This window comes from Pinus tabuliformis, chromosome 7 (genome assembly GCF_031772625.1).
Source record: "Pinus tabuliformis cultivar Carrire ecotype Pingquan chromosome 7, CPIR1, whole genome shotgun sequence".
Classification (NCBI taxonomy): domain Eukaryota; kingdom Viridiplantae; phylum Streptophyta; class Pinopsida; order Pinales; family Pinaceae; genus Pinus; species Pinus tabuliformis.
This window is the reverse complement of record NC_142293.1, coordinates 1,897,909,410-1,897,929,492: the sequence shown is the minus strand read 5'-3', so window position 1 is coordinate 1,897,929,492 and position 20,083 is coordinate 1,897,909,410. Positions and strand designations below refer to the sequence as shown.

The window sequence follows — 20,083 nt, the reverse complement described above, 5'->3', positions numbered from 1 at the left end:
ATCCCATGTATCATTTGCCAATAATGAATGATATTCTTCATTCATAGCTGCTTCCCAATCTGGATGGCCTGAAGCTTCTGCAAAGGTGTGAGGATCATAATTCACTGAAGCTTGAGCCAGTAAAGAAGAGGCTCTCTCGAACTGAGAATGTGTACGTCGCTAATCTGTAGGATCACCGACAAGATCACCTGCTGCATCCCGAGTAGCACGGATCCATTTTGGAAGCTGAGGAGCTGAAGGAGGATCCTGAGAAGGTGGGGGAGGATTTTCATCCTCGCTTTCATCATCTGAAGAAGAAATATGTTCAAAAGTAGAAGAGATAGGGAGAGGTGGAACATCCACCAAACTAGGCTCGCAGGCCGATATATTTTCATCAAACTTTACATCTCTTCTAATGATAACAATTTTGGACTTAAGTGGAATAAGTCTATATCCTTTGACATCTTCAAAATATCCAACAAAAATACATTTTTCACTCTTTGGTTCTAAAGCTTTATGTTTCTCATCTGGAATATGGGCCCATTCTTCACTTCCAAAAACACGAAAGTGACTTATATCTGGTTTGATTGAGCTCCATGCTTCTTCTGGAGTGATATTCTTTAAAACCTTAGTAGGAGTGCGATTTATTATGTAATTTGCACAGTTAATTGCTTCTGCCCAATAATTAAGACTAAGTCCTTTAGATTGAAGCATACAATTAGCCATTTCCTTTAAGGTGCGATTCTTCCTTTCAGCTACACCATTTTGTTGTGGAGTATATGGAACAGTATGTTGCATTTGAATTCCATTCTCAGTGCAAAAGTTGATGAATGTGTTTTTAATATATTCTCCACCATTATCAGATCTTAGCTTAAGAATTTGATGTCCAGATTGTTTTTCAACAAAGGCCTTAAAGACCAAGAACATGCTAAATACTTCACTCTTGAGTTTTAAGAAGTATACCCAAGTGCGTCTGGAGAAATCATCAATGAAAGTTAAGAAATACTTGTAGCCAGAGAATGAAGCAACTGGAAGTGGACCACATAAATCACTATGCACGAGCTGTAAAGGGGCTGAGGCGTGCCAAGAGGCACGTTTTTCAAAACTGTCCCGATGATGTTTTCCGAGTACACATCCGGAACAAACACCATCTCTGCAAGATACCATGGGAAGACCTGTCACCATATTTTCTTTACATAGATTCTGAAGAGAGCGATAGTTTAAGTGACCAAATTGCTCATGCCAAAGTTTGCTCACTTCATCATTATGAGCAACAAATACTGAGGGAAGATTTGATGACCCAAAGTTGTGAAACTTATACAACCTTGTAGAATCATCAGCAATGCCAGTAGCTAAAATCTGTCTAGGATCTCTTAGGTCCTTAATTACAACATCGTGAGGTGAAAATTCAACGATTTTACCTTCACCTGAATGGGTTATCTGATATACAGATAGAAGGTTGCAGGATAAGGTTGGAACACATAATACATCATTAAATTGACCATTGTCTAGATGAACAGTTCCAGTCCCTACAACACTAAGAGATCTATCATCACCAACATATATATTTTTGGTGTTACAATCATTTAAAGAAGATAACATGGCTTTGTTTTTGGCCATGTGATAAGAAGCTCCAGAATCAATGAGCCACTCATGAGAATGAGAAGAAGAAGATACATTTAGTGCATAGCCAGACCGAGATGCTTGACAACCACATGTAGAAAGTGCCATTCCTGAAGATGAAGTTGAAGTTGAAGATTGCTACAAATGGATGTTATGCTTCTTCATTGCTGCTTCCAAGGCTTCCATCTTCTTAAAGCATTTGGATTCTAAGTGGCCATCTCGATTACAAAAGTTGCAATGTCTATCAATCTTCTTCCCTTTGTTTTTATTTGTCTTATCATTTTGTTGAAATGATTTTTCATTTTGAGGCTGAAATTGATTAGGACCCTTGTTTGGTTTAGGACCATTCTTTTTAGGATACAACTTCTTAGGATTCTTTGGATTTGGTTGCTGCTGGGTGGCTAATGCTTTCTTAGAAGAGTTTCCAAGATGAAGAAGACCAAGGTGTAAGAGTTTTTCTTGTTCTCTTATTAAAGAATCACAAAAGGAATCAAAGGAAGGGGACTTGTAGGTTTGTCCTTGAGAAATGAAGGCTTCTCTTGTAGAATGGAAGGTGGAAACAAACACAGAATAGGCTGGTCCCAACTTAGTAAGAATGGAGTAGATAAGGCTACTATCTTCTTTCTTAACCTTAACACCTTCCAAGAGAAGTCTAAAGGTCTTGAACTTGGACAAAAAATCTTCAATGCAAGAAAAATTATTGGGGTCCAATGTAAGCAATTCATTTTCAAGTTGATGGGCTTTAAGTTCATTTTTAATTCCAAAGACTTTAGTAATTTGTTGCAGTGCTTCATCAGGAGTATCAAGTTCTGCAATATAGAATCTAAGATCTGGAGAAATAGACATCCCTATCAACCCACGTGCTTGGTCTTGCCTATTTTCCCATTTATCTGCCTTATCTTCATCTTTCTGTTTGGTCTCTTGGCCTGTGGCTATTCTGTAAAGACCTTTACTTCTAAGTAAATCCACAATATAGGACCACCATTGGAAGTAGTTAGTGTTATCAAGAATGAATTGGCATGGACTTTCCATTTTTAACAGAAACTGAAGCTATAGATGCTAAAACTAAGTGTACCAATGGAAAGATCTTGAAAAATTAGGCCGTTTAAAAAAAATGGTTCTGAAAATGGCTTCCGGATGAAGAAGTTATGGCTTTTTGAAAAAAATTTGATGAAGTCGCTGACGAAGTGCGGGAATGTGCGGAAATGAAAAAATCTGCCCCCAAAAAATGGAGACTTGAACCCAATACCTCTACTCTCATAAATTAGCTTTTCACCAAGTGAGCTATAGAAAAAGTTTGAGAGAGAGAGAGAGAGGGGGGGGTTGATGCTTTGGGTTGCGTGTTTGCTTTGAGAAGGCTCTTTTTCCCTACAAAACAAAAAACAAAAAACCCAACACAGACATATAAAAAAAAAAACGAACCTTGCGGCTCGAAGTTAGCTTTAGCCGAAAAACTAAATATTTTCAAAAATGAACCTTGCGGCTCAAAGTTAGCTTTAGCCGGAAACTAAATATTTTCCTCAATGTTTCTGATTTTCCGAGATCACACTAAGGCGCAGCAGAAAAGAGCATACACATGAGAAAAATCCTTCCTTTCTGTTTCTGATTTGCCCAGATCGCACAGAGTCGCAGGGCAAAGAGCATACGCAGAAATGAAAGGTATAGATCCGGTAATAAAAAAAGCTAAATAAACCGAAACCGAAATAAACAGAGAGAAAATAACTGTCAACTGCAAATAAACACTGTATACCTCCAGATCTTAAAAATGATGTAGCTAGGGATACCGTAAACCTTTTCGCATGAAATGAAAGAGGTTCCTCACTGGAACAGATGCTCCCAACACAACAGAGCAGTCCTCTCAGCCCGAAAGCAGTCAGAAACAGTAGATCTAGGAAACGATAGCGGGATGCAGTTCTACCGGCTTCATATTTGAATCACCAATGGACGCGACCCTCAAATAGCTCTGATACCATGTAGGAATTTACAGGGTAAGTTCCTCAGACAGAACACCAAAGGACACCGCTCACAAACAGATCACAGATCAATACACCAGTATTTTGACGTGGTTAAAACCCTCAAAGAGGGAAACAGTCCATGGCCTGAGCCAACGTGGCCACTTCAGAAAATTTATTAATAAATTAATGAAAATTTACATATGCTTCTCTCATAGACGGATTACCCTACAAATGACCCTCCATGCGCTTTAAATAGAAACCATGGACCAATCGGGTGTTAAGCCACGGATCAAGTGTCGGTAATACCGAGGAGAGAATGAACCGTCGGATCACTACATATCGTGACTGTCGGATTGTAAGTTACAAAATTTATAAGGTAAAGAAACACACTTTACCTAACTCTATACCTAACTCTATACTAGACCAAGTTGTACTTAACTATTTCCTATGTGTCGGAATATCCTAATAGAGAATGGCTTGTGGAAGTTGCAATAATTCTATGTATTGTGGATGCGGCCAAGCTTGTAGGTTGCGAAAATTAAACTAAGCACGCAACTAGGGTTTTTTCCATGGATTTGTGTGCTCGATGAATTTTATTTGGTCAAATATTACTTGGGTTTTTTTGGCCTATGGTATTTACGAAACCAAAGTAAATTCCCCAATGTTTTGAGAAGATCTATAAACTATAAATAGAGGATCAAATGGAGGCATTTGGGTGTGCAATAGATGAAATCCCTGTGATATATTTTTGATGTAGGTGTGCACCAAGAGCAAGAGGAAGGTTATATTTGGCTACTTGAAGATATGGAAATGATTGAGAATTAGAGCTATGTCCTAACCTATTTGATGCAGGTGCAATACACAAAATTGCTTCCTCTTCATTTGTTCAAATCGTAGTATGTTTGGATTGTGTGGCAGTAGTATCTTAACCTTTATATGTAGAGATATGTATGTTATAGAGGGGATTAGGGTTGATCATAGGTGGATCAATTGTTTTCTTTCAATTGCAGAGATTGAGGATAGACAAGTGCTAACTGTATTGTAGGGTTTTGAAATCAGTCTACAGTGATTTCAGAGAGATACAGAGACAAGGGTTTCTCACTACAACAAAACCAACGATTTGAGCCAGATTTAGCGCCAGATTTTAGTGCATTTTTTTTGTAATTGTGATGAGCAACCTGGCGCTAAATCTGGCTCTATTGTACAATTTTTAAAGCGTCCTTTTTTGCACCTAATTTTGCATCCTTTTCACGCTAGATTTTGCATCATTTTTTACACCAAACTATGCATCATTTTTTGCGTCAAATTTTGAACCAAGATTTGCATCTTATTTTATGACAGGTTTTGCTTCTAGTTTTGTGTCATTTTTTGCATCTATTTTTCATTCTCTTTTGCTTCCTATTTTGTGTCATTCTTTGCTTCCATTTTTGCACCATCATTTGCATCAAGTTTACACTGTATTTTGAATCCAATTTAACATCTTTTTATGCATCCATTTTGTGTCAGTTTTTGCATCTAGTCTTACGCCAGGTTTTGTATCTAGTCTTACACTAGTTTTTGCTTCTATTTTTGCACCAGCTTTGGTGCCTATCTTTGCACCATGTGTTGAATTTGATTTAGCACCAAATTTTGCATCCATTTTTGTGCCCATTTTTGCATCTTTTTTTGGACCATTTTTTACATCCACATTTACGTTTGATTTGTCTCCATTTTTCCCATCTCATTTTGCACCATATTTTGCATCATTTGTTTCATCCAATTTTGCATCATTTTTAACACCATCTCTTGCATCTAATGTTACATCATTTTGAGCATCCAAATTTGCGTTTATATTTGCATCTTATGTTGAGTCATGTGTTGTGTCCACCTTTGCATCTTATTTTGTGTCTAATGGTACATTCAATTTAGAGCCATTTTTTACGTCTACTTTTGTATTTGTTTTTACACCAAGTTTTGCATCCAATTTTAAGCTATTTTATGCCCCTTTTTGCCCCATTTTTTTGTGTCTACTTGTGTCCAATGTTGCACCATTATTTACACTGACTTTTTCATCCAATTTTGCATTTTTTTGGTGTCTAGTTTTACATCGTTTTCACCATCCAAATTTGCATCTTTTTTGCCTCATTTTGTGTGCACATTTGCATATAATTTTGTGTCTGAGTTCGAGCCTAAATTTGCATGTGATTAGGAATCATTTTTTACATCCAATATGGCATCCTTGTTTTCACCTTTTTTCAGCCCCATTTTGCATCTTGTTTTATGTCTTTTCTTACATCTTTTTTTTTCCTTTTTTTGCACCCAAGTTTGCATCCCAAATTTACACCATTATTTGCATCATCATTTGGCATATTAATTTGTAACGTTTTTTGCTTCTTTTTAACGCTCAACTTTGCATCTTATTTTACATCTAGTTGTTGTCTTTTTTTGAATCTAATTTGGTGCCCATTTATGTGTCCTTGTTTTTGCCCAATTTGATATCCTTTTGTATGCCATGTTTTGTTCCCTTCTTTGTGTCAACTATTGCACAATTTTTCACTTCTAATTTAAAACACTTTGTATGTCAATTGTTTGCATTTTGTATTAATTCCTAGTTTAACATCCAATTTTGCATCCATGGTTACATCTGCATTTGAGTTCTTATATAGAGTATATTTTTCTTTACATATATGACCCCCTTTATATATTCATAGTGAAATATATGATAGTTTCTAAATATCATTAAAGCAGATATCACAATTCAAAATCATTTGTAAAGAAATTTAAGAGAAATTGACAACATCCATAAAAAAAAATAACAATGTGTCATTAAAAATTTTCAAAACATGTATAAAATAGCAACATAATACTAATAAAATCAGTATTATTTTTAATCAAAACAAGTAAAATTCAAATATGATTAACAAATCAAAATATTTCATGAATATCGTTATTCTACGATAAATTAACAACATGCATAAATCAAACTCATCGTATGATTACAAAATCAAAATGTCTCATTGATATAGGGTAAATTCACAACACCCATCTAAACATAACAATGTCATTCTACACAATAATTTCTTCATAAAAAACAATGCATGTGCATGCCTAGCTACCACCACCAAGATCATCCTCATGATCATCTTGACCATCCTCATTACTCTGATCCACATCATCACCAACACCGCAACTATCATCATCATCTCCTCCTTCACCACCATCATCCTCATCCTCATCCTCATCATCTCCTGATATATGTTGAACATAATTTGGATCATCGTCTTGGCAATCATTACCTATAGCATTCTGACAAAAAAAATCAATATTACATGTTAGTATTAATTACATAACACAACGCATGTTTTTGTTATACAATGTTAACCATAAAATGAGGTAAGATATAATATCTAATAGTACTAAAAAATAAAATGAAAATATGGTTTAAAAGTATATTGGAAATCTAACTAAAATTACATACCATAGAGTCCATCCAAACAACAAATTCAACCCATCTCTTTTGCTGCAGCACCTCCTTTTCCAAATGATTTGGAGGTCTTCCATATTTTAGTTCCTATCAATCAGTAAATAGGGAGAAATTAGATAACAATGACTTTCTTCTAGTACAAAATTTATTAAAAAAATATCACATGTTTAATATACTTACAAAGGTTGTTATCAGTGCTTTTAAACCTTTCTGGCCACTACGATGAGTGACTTTTGTCTTGGTTAACCTCGCCTTGGATGCCTTGTCCTTAAACATAAACCAATTCAATTTATTTTCACACAAATACATGTCTAAGATACTTATAAGTATTAATACATTCTAAATAATGTTTAATGAAAAATTCAATACCTGAATGCTCTCATTGCCGGCTTTTCTTTGTGCATCCAACTTCTCATATGATTTTACAAGTTCTTTCCATACTTTAAAAGGTATGTCAATAGGTCTTTGTTTCAGTCTTTGATCTTGAGGCATTTTTTTAATTTTTCTTGTTTGGTTAAAAAAAACCGAACAAGTAATTCACATCAATGGCATGGGGACTCTATGGATATGTGTAAAAAAATGGCTATAAAGAAAACATACAAAAAACATATGAGCTCTCCCTTTGATGGTCACTTGGGGCATATGGCTGGAAAGGAACAACTCCATTTTTGAAAATCAAGGACAATCCTTTCTCAAAGTCCTTCCTAATATTTGCTCCAAATGTCTTAAAATGAAAAACAAAATTCAAACGTCATCCTTAAACATCTCCCTTAAATATAACGTTGGACCATAAATTCTTCATTTTTATTGTTATCGGCTCTAGAATGATTTTTCTATATGCAATTATATAATGAAATATGTGTGCACTAATGAAAAAACATTGAGTTTCATTTTTCATAATCACAAACAATGAAAAAAGAATCACACGTAACTAGCATCATTTTGGAAATTTTATATTTATTAAAAATCTTCAACATGTTTTCCTCCCATATCTCATAAAAAGGTGTGAAATTGTTTATATACTCTCCAATAAGCACTACAACAAAACCAGCGATTTGGAGGTTTTACACTAAGTTTTTCAACATCGAGCTTACTAGGGCTTGCACCACCGGGGTTATTAGTAAGAATCTCATGAGGTTTGCATAGCCATGATTATTAGAATCAAAATAGTAGGATTTGCACTAAAAAACAGTTCATAGTGATTTCCCGCTGGGGAGAAAATCACAAGTTCAAATTCTGCAATGCAGAGCACCGAGAGCTCGTAAGCTTTCTTCAGCAATCCACCTACATTTGGAAAATGTAGCCTGCATGCTGGCGATGTTCTCAATCCTCTTCCTCTGCATATTTCCCCTCACTATTCTTGTATGTCCTCTTTCGTTTTTCCCTCCAAACAAACCCTCTCAAATTGAGAAAGCAGAACAACTCACTCGATGAGAATCCGAATCCAATTATCGCTTCTAACAATAACCCAATACGATACCAGAAGTGATTACACAAAACCTCATTGAATCTTCATTTGTTTGGAAAAGAGCCAAGCATAAACTTCTGACGAGGGTTTCCGTCTCAAGTCTGGCTCGCAGGACGTTGCTTAGTCAATTGCGAGAAAAGTTTTCCACCTGCCTGTCACATACGGTTTGTCACACTATATATTAAAATAAGGTTGATCATACTAACAATAAGGTTGTATAGTGTAAAAGGAGGGCTCTCCTGACTGCATTTAGTTGGTTTATAGAAAAGATTGCTGGAATGTGTAATGTGAATGCTCTGCTAACTGTTTTTTAAGCATTTGGAAGTATTAAAACCCCCTAGGATAATTAATGTAAGACCTGTTAATTAATGTGTAAAGATGCCTATTGTCCTTGGGCTACCTTAGCTGTTCGTGTTTAGTGATTTGTGGTATTATGACTCCTCAAGTCACTATTAAACCATGAGAACCATGCCCAGGAAGACTAGTGTGACATTGTGGATGAGAACCAAAACTAGACTCCTATAACCTCCTTTTTCATCCTTTAAATTGCAGAATTAACTGACTGTTCTAGTAATCGTTCTTGAGCACCTGAAGATGTGCACCCTAAATAATAAGAATAATACCTTGTAACATATGAATTACCATCCTGTGCATGTAGGATATGCACATGAGGTCCAATAAAATCACTAACCAGAATACCAGGTGTTATTAAAGCCTCTACAGGTTGATATATATGAATGTTACAATGTGCAGGAGTATGATTCAATTCTATACGAAAATACAAAACATCTAATAGGATTTCCTTATACCTCATAGGCAAACAACCATTGTCCCTTCTATAGATGAGCAGAATAAGTGCTTGGTTCTCTACACTAAATAAAGACAAAGTATAGTACTTATTGCTGACAAAATAGGATTTAAATCGCGGTTCAATTGCTTGACATTCAGCTGGTCACATAATTATAGAGTGAATAATCATAAGTGATGTTGCGAGCCTCATTACTCAAAGTCTAAGGGTCTTGCGAGCCATAATCACAGCCATGTATGGAATATCTTGTGATTATGGCATTTTATGAGGTCAATTCTTGTGAAGACATTTCAGTTTATAATAAATTTTGAACCTCAACAGAGTTTTGGCAAGACCTAGCTGCGCTAGGACATCAACAACACAGCTGATATGAATGACATAATCTAGCCTCAAGAGGGAGCCTCTTTTGTTTCATCACTCTAACAATCTATGAAGTGGTGGAAAGCATAACAACTTCCCCTTGAATATGACACCTAAACTGAGTACAAATCCTAAATGATGCAGCCTTTGGTGCATGTCTCTCAAAGTATCAATATTTCAAATGTTGAAAGCTCTTGTGCCCATTTGATATGCATTCGATTGCAGTTCCCCTGAAGAAATAATCTTATAAAGGTGAGGCCATGGCCAATATGTTAGCCATATCCATTGGAGTTGCCATTGCTTGACAACTTTAGTGTGATCAGTCCCACCATGATTCACATGGGCTTCTACTCAACACTGGCTGTTTCTATTGTAAGAGTCTTCAAGCTCGTTGAACCCATAGTATTGATAAGTGTATTCTTTGGGTCTCTGGTTTTCAAATTCTGCCTATGTTTTCCTCTCAGTATCATTATTTCAAATGCTGAAAGCTCTAATTCCCATTGCTGTATGTTTGATTATGGTTTCCCTGAAGAAAGAAGCTTATAAAGGTGAGCCCGAGGCCAATATGTTGGCCATATCCATTGGAGTTACTATTTCAGCTTATGGGGAGGCCAAGATGAATGCATGGGAGGTGATTCTCCAATTAAGTGCAGTTGCATGTGAGACTACCCAATTGGTTCTCATTCAAATTCCACGAACATCAAAAGGGATTAAGTTGAATCCCATCACATCTTTGTTGCTCCTTGTTGCCTTGTTTTTCTCAGAACCCCCTGGGCCTTAGTAGAATACCCATTTCTGATAATCAGGGTCTCTTCCTTTGATTTGGATTACATGACATTTCTGCTTGTGCCTTGGCTCTTAATCTTTTAGTGTTTCTTCTGATAGGAAAGACTTCAGCCTTGACTATGAATGTTGATGGTCTTGTCAAGGACTCGCTGCTCATAACATAATCTTTGTCTGTAATAAATGAAAAGGTTACAGTCATAAACTTGAGTGCGTGTGGACTGGCTTTTCTGGCTGTCTGTTACTATAATCATTTGAAACTTCAAGCTCTCAAGTCCAATGACAACCAACCAACGTACCTCAGCAGTGCAGCTGATGCCAATGATGAAGGAGAAGGTTTGATAATGACGAGTGGGAGATTCTCAATCAGAGATTCAGAACCAGTAGAGAAAAATCAAACTCAAGCTTCAGGATTAGGTATTTAGATCATTAATATTGTCTTGTGCTAGAGATTACTGTTCTTGGATTGGCTCCTCTATGCCCAGATCTATTTGCAGGGAACAGGCCAGTCATTCACAGTGAAGAAGATAATGACAAGATTAGTGTATAATGATGGACAGGATGGTGCCATGGTGCCAACCTAAATCTCAAGTAAGGAGACATCTGTTCATCAATTTTTCAAGAAGCATGGCCTACAATTCAATTGCTCTAAGCCTATCACTTCTTCCACCTATCAAATAAATTGTTTCCTGTTTGTTTAGTTGACTATGGTTCTAATAAATATACTATTGTTTGATGTAAAAAGACAAAACAAAACAAAAAATATGGAAAGTTGTGACCCCATTTTCTAACTACAAATTGAAATCAGATTACCATAGTGACCACCTCTGCTTATTGGAATCAAAAAGGGGGTGGGTTATGCACAATCCTCCGTATCATTTTCTATTACCAGAGATAATTAAAGCCACCCTAAACTCAAGTCTTAACTATGATGATAGGGTGTTTGGGGATGGGGATCCCTTACCAACCCACTATAATCTGCACAAAAGCATCCTAAGAACATATGCAAAATGCTCTCCTATCATCTAATGTCCAAGCAAGGAAACTCTTGAAAATATTATCTCTGCTCTGCTGAATGTAGGGCTAGTCTAATAGGTGGAAGGTGCCATACTCTGGATCAGTCTGGAGCTGGTTTACCCTAATGGGTGGAAGGTGCCATACTCTGGATCAGTCTAGAGCTGGTTTACCCCTAATGGGTGGAAGGTGCCATACTCTGGATCTGTCTGGAGCTGGTTTACCCCTAATGGGTGGAAGGTGCCATACTTTGGATCTGCAAAGTATCTGTCTGGAGATGGTCCATAACTCGCTCTGATTATGTATGGCCTAGTCTAATAGGTGGAAGGTGTCATACTCTGGATCAGTCTGGAGCTGATTTACCCCTGATGGGTGGAAGGCGCCATACTCTGGATCTGTCTGGAGCTGGTCCATAACTCGGTCTGATTATGTATGATCTGTAACCTAATATGGCACAACCCCGAACAGGCTTCAAAGATGTTGATTGACCACCAAGGAAGAAGGTTGAGGTGAGATCCCATCTAAATTTGGAAGGAAAGAAACTATGGATAAAATCTTGGCTGCTCCTTTGAATCCGGGGTAGAATAACAGTTAGGAAGTACCCCGTGTAAATGATGAAACAACATAGAAATGCTCCCTTAGTGCTTCCAGATGTATACCAATTAATGAGCATTCAAGTGTTATTTCAAATATGAATCAAATTTGAAACAATGTCAAAATTTAATTCAAGAGAGAAGTCCTGTAAATGAAATCAAAGTTTAGATTCCAACATACAATGGTCAAACTAGTGCCAAATAAACACATTAATGATGTTCAGATATGACAGAAAGACACCAGCACCAAAGCACAAGACTATGTATGTAAAACAATGCATCCACAATAATAATAATAAAAAATAAAAATAAAAAATAGAAGATATATACTAGTTCCAAAACAAGAAAGTTTACATAACAATGATGCAAATAAACCCCAAAGTTTGATCATTCAGGACGTTAGCATGATCTCAAGAATTCTGCAGTAAAAGCTAGTACTTGAACTCCTAGTAACAGAAGATAGAACCAGTGTGATGCTAGTATTATTGAGTGGATGTTTGGGCTGTTATCAGCACTGATTTAGTTTTGGATATACCTGAGATATCAGTCATGCAAAATTTTTCAAAAAGGAAACGTTTTGACAGAGCAGAGTGTGATCTGGTTGCAGAGTAGCAAACCTTGTTCATAAATTCCAAAGGGCAGAGAGATAGGCTTGTTCATGCGTTAATGTGAGTCTTTAGATGATGTATCAAGCTATAAAATACCAAACCCATCATGAATACTTGCAGATTAGAATAATGTGATCTCAAACTCCAGACATCGAACTTCAATAACATAGATCATTCCAATTATATTAGTCAAATTGTTCATCTTGTTTTGGCATGACTCTGTCCTTGGAGATGTTCTCTGTTGCTAGATTTATCAGAATGATTGCAAGAAAGCAATGGAAACAGGCTAAAAATTAAACTGTTTATGCAGTCAATTGTTCCATCATGAAAGTGACTTGGAAGGCGTGGATCTCATGCATTTGAATGTTATGATGAGCAATAAATGATTATTATGCCATTTGTGTGTTTTATCTCTCATAAACAAATTCAGATCTGAAAAGAATTAGATTTGTAGCCCTGAACGTCAAGCAATTAGGGCATAATTTATTCAACTTTCCAAGCAAGTTGTTCACCTTGATTTACGGTCGACGCTTCTGTAATGTGTAGATCAAGAAAATGGTGCAACACTTACCCTAAATCTTTAGTATGTGAACTTACACAGGAACTAATGTAAATTTCAAGCCTCCTGCAAACAATTCTGCCTAAGGATAACACAAATGACAAAAAGGTAATTTGTATCAACCGGATGACCAATGTCAAATATATTTTTTTGGGAAGATTAGAAAACATTCAGTCATGATTTTGGCAAAACTGAAAAATCAGTTGCCAGTCAGAAGATGCATATATTTTTGCCTAATTAATATATACATTTTTTTTCTTTGAAAAAAAAAAAAAGTCAAATATTATGTAGAATATTACAAGAAGGAACATAGGTTATCAATAAATGGATTCCAGCTATAACTGTGAAAAAAATTATTAACCTCGGAACCATTCTGCAATCACAAGAAATTAACATAAAAGCCACTTATCCCTTCCTGATAAATAAATTAAAAAAAAAATTAAGAAAAATATCATCCAAGACTTTCACAATGAACTCTGGGAGCAAGAGTAAATCAAATTGAAATTGACCAGCCTCTGCTTTTTTCAATCTTAGAGGAAGTACTAAAGAATTTACAAACCGTTTCTTTGTTTTAAACATCTTATACACTCCAAGATAATTGAAAATTATTCCATTTAACCTGGGATATAGATCAGGACAGACCAATCTTGTAAAATACAATAGCAGTAGATTGAATAAACCATTAACTTGGGGAGGATGAAAAGAATATTTAGTTCCACATAATTCTATAGAAAGAATAGGAAGTTCCACAAAATTGTAAAATAGAATTCATGGAATGCTAGATGATTAGTCTACAAATCACTTTTATTTAGCTTAGTTTATTTATTAGTGAAAAGTAACCTTAACTCAGCTGCAAACAGTTGTATCTTAGGCAACTACTCTCCATGGTCAGTCCAAATGGTGAATAGAATTCATACTTGCAATGTTCAGAAAGGTTCAAATCTCATGGGGATTATACTGGCCTTGACTCATGAGGACTTCTCACTCTATTCAATGAAGCAAAATAACTTGAGACAACTGCAAGCAACTAACTTGTTTCTGCCTTTCTGGAAAAAGTAATTGAACTCGAATTGTACCACCTTGCTGCAGCAAACACATAGTTAGAAAGCTATGTCGCACTGGCTTTGGGACGGGGGGTAGCAGGGATGGTGGGTAAGTTTCCAGAACCACCAGAGTGCACCCCCAAATTTGTCAGGGGGCAGAAAGTTGGAGATGGCAATAATATATAAATTATTTTATATATTATAATAATAATAGTAATAGTAATCATAAATATTTAAAATTTTGAAAATAATAAAATATTAAATATAACAATAATAATATTTTTTTCTTAATTCACCACGATAAATATAAAACATTTAAATAAATAAATTCCAATTGCAAATAAGAAACACTGTGAATAAGAATTTAAATAAATTCAAAGAGAAAATTTAAATAGATCCCAAAAGCTGCCATTGATGCCCACCCCCTGACACTGATAAAGATTATAAATACAGTCAGGGATAAGAATTGCAGAGGAATATCAAGTATTGACTGAGAGTATGATGCGCTGGAGTCTGTGAGTGCCAACGCTGCAGAAAGGAATTGCTGAGAACAATTTTAGAATGATATGCTGAGATGACAGGTAGGATTTAGAAAATTAGAAGCGGGTAGGATTTAGACTTCAGGCAGGTGCAGGGATGGATTTAGGTTATATATATCTATATATATAGATATAATCTTGAACTGTCAGTAGGTTCAAGGGTCAGTTGACTGTCCCAGATATTTTTGTGAGGGACGGATTGGGAATGCCCTAGAAGTTCCCATGTCTCCCATGATGCCCCCAGCTATTCTGGGACATTCCCAAGCCATTTTTAAGTCCCCAAAACACTGGAATGCAGGGTACAAGGGATTTGTCATCAGGCACATGTTGACTCTCCATGCAACATAGTTGGAAAGTAAGAGAGATATGGGAGACACGAGTTGAAAAAAAAAAATTAAAAAAAAGAGAGTCTGAAGTACAAGTTAATTACAAAAATGTAGATGAAAGTAAGAATGACCAAAAATTCTTTCAGTACGAATGACCAAAAACACTCCAGCGGTATTTCATTAAAGAAAATAAGTTTATTATTTTGAATCCTGACTGTCTTCTCCCATATAATCAACTTCTAAAAGGTTAAAAATTCTTCTAATGTTTAGCAAACAGACAAGTTTCTGAGTCGAGAGAACAAAGGAAGGCAAGTAGCATCTGTCTCCCTCTCAACCCTGCACATCCTACCCCGCACCTAGAATGGTTTCGTTTACTGTAGAGGAGATTCTGTAGCACATAAACAAAAAACTTAAGAGCCACCCTTATTGTCTTTAGCATAAACACTCTCAATAACGAAAAAGAATTTGACTTTGTGTTTAAAATGGAAAATGCATGATGTAGAAGTAGTTTTAGATAAGCTAACTCTAGCTGCTTAGTACTTACTAGATTAGGAATGACTGCCACAGGTTATTCATGGATATAAATTTTAAGATAATGTGTTAGATAGCAAAAGGTTAGAATATGATTTTTATTAGTATATTTGTTGTACTTTGAACTGCAGCATTTTGCTTGGAACTGGATACAACTTACGCTTAATTAATTAAGATAAGCTAACTATAGCTGATTAGTAGAATGGGGACGAATTTCAGTGGTTGTTAATAGTAAATTAAAAGTTGGATGAAAAAGTGTTAGAATGAAACTTTTATAAGTTTAGGTTTGTTGTACTTTGAGCTGCAATATTTACTCAGAACTGAATAAAACTTATGCCTGATTAACAACACATGCAACAAAATATTCAATATGAACATATAAGGGTTTAAACCAGGAATTTCAAGTAAGGAGATGTTAAAGTCCTCTCTCTTTTTGAAAGATGTAAAGTAATGAAAAATATAGCACATACTCAGAATCAACAGGGGAAACCATTATTATCCTCATTTTGTTACAAGTTGTATTTTAATAAAATCTTAATTACCCCAAAAATCAAAGCATGTAGCATGAAACGATATTGAAGACGATTGTGCTGAGATATTATCTAAACAACACTGTTGAATGAAAAGAGATTCAAACTTCCTAATGCCAATCATTTTCTGGGAATGGAACCTAAGCAACATTAAGCTAATTAAGACTCAAAATTTCTGTATTTAAATTTCATAGACAATTTAATTCCTCCAGAGCAGATGGCTTCTCATTGACTTGAAGTGTTTTGAGCTGTATTTTTCACTCAATTTAGGTTTAGCGAGTCATACGATTAGCCCTTGTCACATGCCAGCCAGAGGTCACAAGTTCAAACTGTGCAGAATCAGCAATTGCAAAAGTAAACCTCTCAACGAGCCACTCAGTTCTGCACTTCAACATGTTACATAACACACAAAAGTTCTCGCATTATCTAGAAGCGTGATGATTCATGTTTACAGCCCTAAATTTGATCAACTTAGCAAATCGTTAACAACAAAGACTCAACGAGAACCCTTTTAACATAATGCTACAATTCATTTGAAGGTAAAGCTCAACCTACATGCATAAAAATTCAAATAACATAACAATCAACCCTCAATATAGCATGATAGCCCTTTACACATGCCAGCCAGAGGTGACGAGATCAAGCCTTGGGGTCACTGATTGCCAAAGGCAACATCTCAATGACCTAACAAGTTATGTTCTTTCCGCCACTGTGATAAAAAAATTCTAGGATTTTCTATCTAGCGACTTCATTGATTATCTGTGAAGTTAAGACAGGCTATCCTGATATTTGAACTTTTACCCATGGAAATTAATCTTTCATTCGAAAGGAACACTTCAGTGATTATCTATGAACTTAGGACAGGCTGTCGTGATATTTTAGTTTCACACGCGGCCATAGAGCTTTGCTTTTAAATGAATACCTCATTGATTATCTCTAAAGTTAGGACAGGCCGTTGTGATATTGGAAGTTTTAAGCATCGAACCGCGCTTTGCTTTTAAAGAAATTGAAATGCTACGTCGGAAGTGATTGTTATCGGGTTTACAGATCCAATGTAAAAAACATTGGGATTAAATGTTAGAAGTCTAGGATGTAGTGATTTCATGCACTATATTTTTTTAAGTTAGGACGGGCTTAATAAACCTCTAGAATTGTCTAGATGATTAAATCATCGCCTAAATTCAATCTGCATAACTCGAAGAAAACCGTTTTGGGCAAAAAAAATGCAACTCATTTTAAGGCAAAGCTCAACTTCCATGCTTGAAACCTGAAATATCATAACCTGTCCTAACTTTACAATTTATCAAAGAAATCACTACATTCTGAACTCATCAAGAGAACTAACGCTTCGCATTTCATTTTTGAAAATCATTCATCACAGGCTATCTCTAAAACGCAACAAGAACCTCTTTATCGCGAATTCTTTTAAAGGAAAAAGCTCAATTTTCTTGAAAATATAAATAACGCAACAGCATGCCCTAACTTGAAAAATGATCCATGAAATCGGTACCTGGGAAGCTTGAACGAGCTCATCCAGGGAAGCCGGAGGTGGCAGCTGTTGCTGCTTCTGGCTGTGATAGACCGCGCCCAGTTTCTCTTTAACTCCATGTTTGCTGAGTGAAAACCCTCGCAGCTTCCTCAGAGAAGACTTCATTTTCGCTACAGAGATTTTATGCTTCAGAAACAAAACCTTGAATCACCGTCTTAAAATGCAGAAAACCCCCCCGTCCTGAATCTGTCCGAACTCCATTACGCAAACCTCGCAATAGCCCCTCTGAAACGGTCAAGACATTATTGAGGGTCTTGGTATGAACGGGCATGCTGAAAATGCTCTTGGGCTCTTTTCTCAAATGGAGCACAGTGGCGTGAAGCCAACCTACATCAAATTCGTGGGTGTTTTTACTGCATGCAGTCATGCCACAACATCTCTGTCAAGACATTTTGTCAAACAATAGACGTGCCATTTCAATACTTGCACATTTCGAATAGAGATATGTGAGGGAGGTATCTACAAAGATGTTGATCTCAATCTCATTTCTAATCATGTAACTATGCACACACTTACCTCGTTGAAGAGCTTCGACCTATGTACATGCTCGGAGAACACTAACCATAGTAACGGGACCCGGTACCACCTCCTCTAGCAGCATTTTATGGAAAAGCGTCAATGCCTCATAGGCATGTCCATTCTGAGAATATCCAACAATCATAGAGTTCCATGACACCAAATCTCTCTCACACATTTTGTTAAGCACTTGGCGTGCGTTCTCTATACTTCCACATTTTGCATATAGAGCAAGAAGGGCGTTCCCCACAAATAGATTGCAATCCAATCCGACTCTTATTATAAAATGATGAACCTTCATCCCCTTCAGAATAAAGGGAAGAATGAGTTCATCGGGCTGTATGCCTTTCTACCGCATTTGGGAATAGAGTATGAGGGCTTCCTCATAGGGTCCATTCATGGCGTACCCTCTGATGGGCACATTCCATAAAACACAGTCCCGTTTAGGGGAATTTTCAAAAACCAGTCGTGCATAATTCATGCGGTCGACTTTTTATAGAGGTTTATTAGTTTGCTTAGCAAGAAAATATTTCCATGAAACCCAAATCTGAATATGTGTGTACAAGCTTGCAAATATGAAGCCACACCTTCGTAAGTATCAATAACGGCGTTTGGCTTCTGTGTCTGTTTCTGTTTGTCAGTGGTTTTGCATTTAATGGTAGTGGAAGCTATAGTTGGGCTACGACAATGGATGAGATAGGCATCGCCATTGATGTTGATGTTAGAGTGTGCATGAATATTTACATGCTCTTCCTTTTTAAGTATGTGACGAAATTCTGCTAAGTTGGAGGTTGCACAAGGTAGGATTGTATGTGCCAATTCCATTCTTCAACTGAGGGGACGAGAAAGACACCCCATGTATTTATTTCCAAATTAGTAATTAGTATACGGTAAGCTTCTTCACACTCATAATACAGGGAACCCTTAATGCAAGAAATGTTACATGTAGAAAGCGAGAATAGCTAGAGTTTTTATTTTTTATCGGGAGAGGAGAATACATAAAATTGCAAAAATGTTACATTGGAAAGCGAGAATAGCTAGAGTTTTTCTTCTTACAAGGAGAGGAGAATTTGAGAAATTTTATATTGGAAATTTTATATTGGAGCAATACTTAACAACACTCTTAATTGGGGTTTAGTGGGCTTTGGGTCCAGATTTTGAACCAAAGCTCTGATACCATGTGTAAGGGCCTGTTTCCTATTATGAGAGCCTCAATCTATTATACACTAATAGATCTATTTTCTCGCTGGTTTAAAAGTTAAAAATAAAAGAACTTGTTGGTCTTCTCACATAGCTTTAAACATTTAACATCTTATCATTTTATCATAAGCAACATAAGTTAAGGTGAGCATTCTATTGATATCAACTTGACAAGAGTAGTCCAGGGAAAAATACATGTTCCGGTGGTTGATGATGATATCTTTGTCTTATAGCTCCAGCTGAACGCTCCTTCTGACCGACCCAACCGGATTTACCTCCTAGCCAACTAGGAAATAAATTCCTAGCCCAGGAAACCTCCACAGATTCCCTAGCCCTCCGTGCCCAAGTCCAACCAGATATAGTGTGTCCTCAAGAAAAATGTGCAAAACTAGATAATGATACTTTCCTCCTCTCAAACCCAAGAAACCTCCACAGGTTTTCAAGGTCTCCCAAAATCATAACAAGGTCAAACAATCACAACCAACCCCCACAATCCTAAGCAAGACTCCAACTCCCCCTTTTCTTCCTTCCCCCTTCCCTTTTTATACCCTCTTTCCTCAACCACCTCTCATTAATGTCATTAACTCTCACCCATCCTTGGTTGACTTCTCTTCTAAGCTAGGAGTACATTTGGAA

The 20,083-nt window shown here is 36.4% G+C and overlaps 1 protein-coding gene across 2 annotated transcripts; it reads right to left on the bottom strand.

Moving 5' to 3' along the window:
* Window positions 1–6,457: 6,457 nt before the first annotated feature.
* On the bottom strand, window positions 6,458–18,026 carry LOC149256054 (uncharacterized). Of its 2 annotated transcripts, none has more exons than XM_089457373.1 (4): window positions 17,693–18,026; window positions 7,201–7,287; window positions 7,015–7,107; window positions 6,458–6,842 (listed from the first exon to the last, which is right to left on the bottom strand). In XM_089457373.1, exons 1-4 carry the CDS (start codon window positions 17,834–17,836, stop codon window positions 6,645–6,647), a joined length of 522 nt encoding a protein of 173 aa, XP_089313499.1. In that variant the 5' UTR covers window positions 17,837–18,026; the 3' UTR covers window positions 6,458–6,644. The 2 variants fall into 2 exon arrangements, with proteins under 2 accessions (XP_089313499.1, XP_089313501.1); XM_089457375.1 differs by lacking the exon at window positions 17,693–18,026 and adding an exon at window positions 7,390–7,948.
* Between the last annotated feature and the right edge of the window lie 2,057 nt (window positions 18,027–20,083).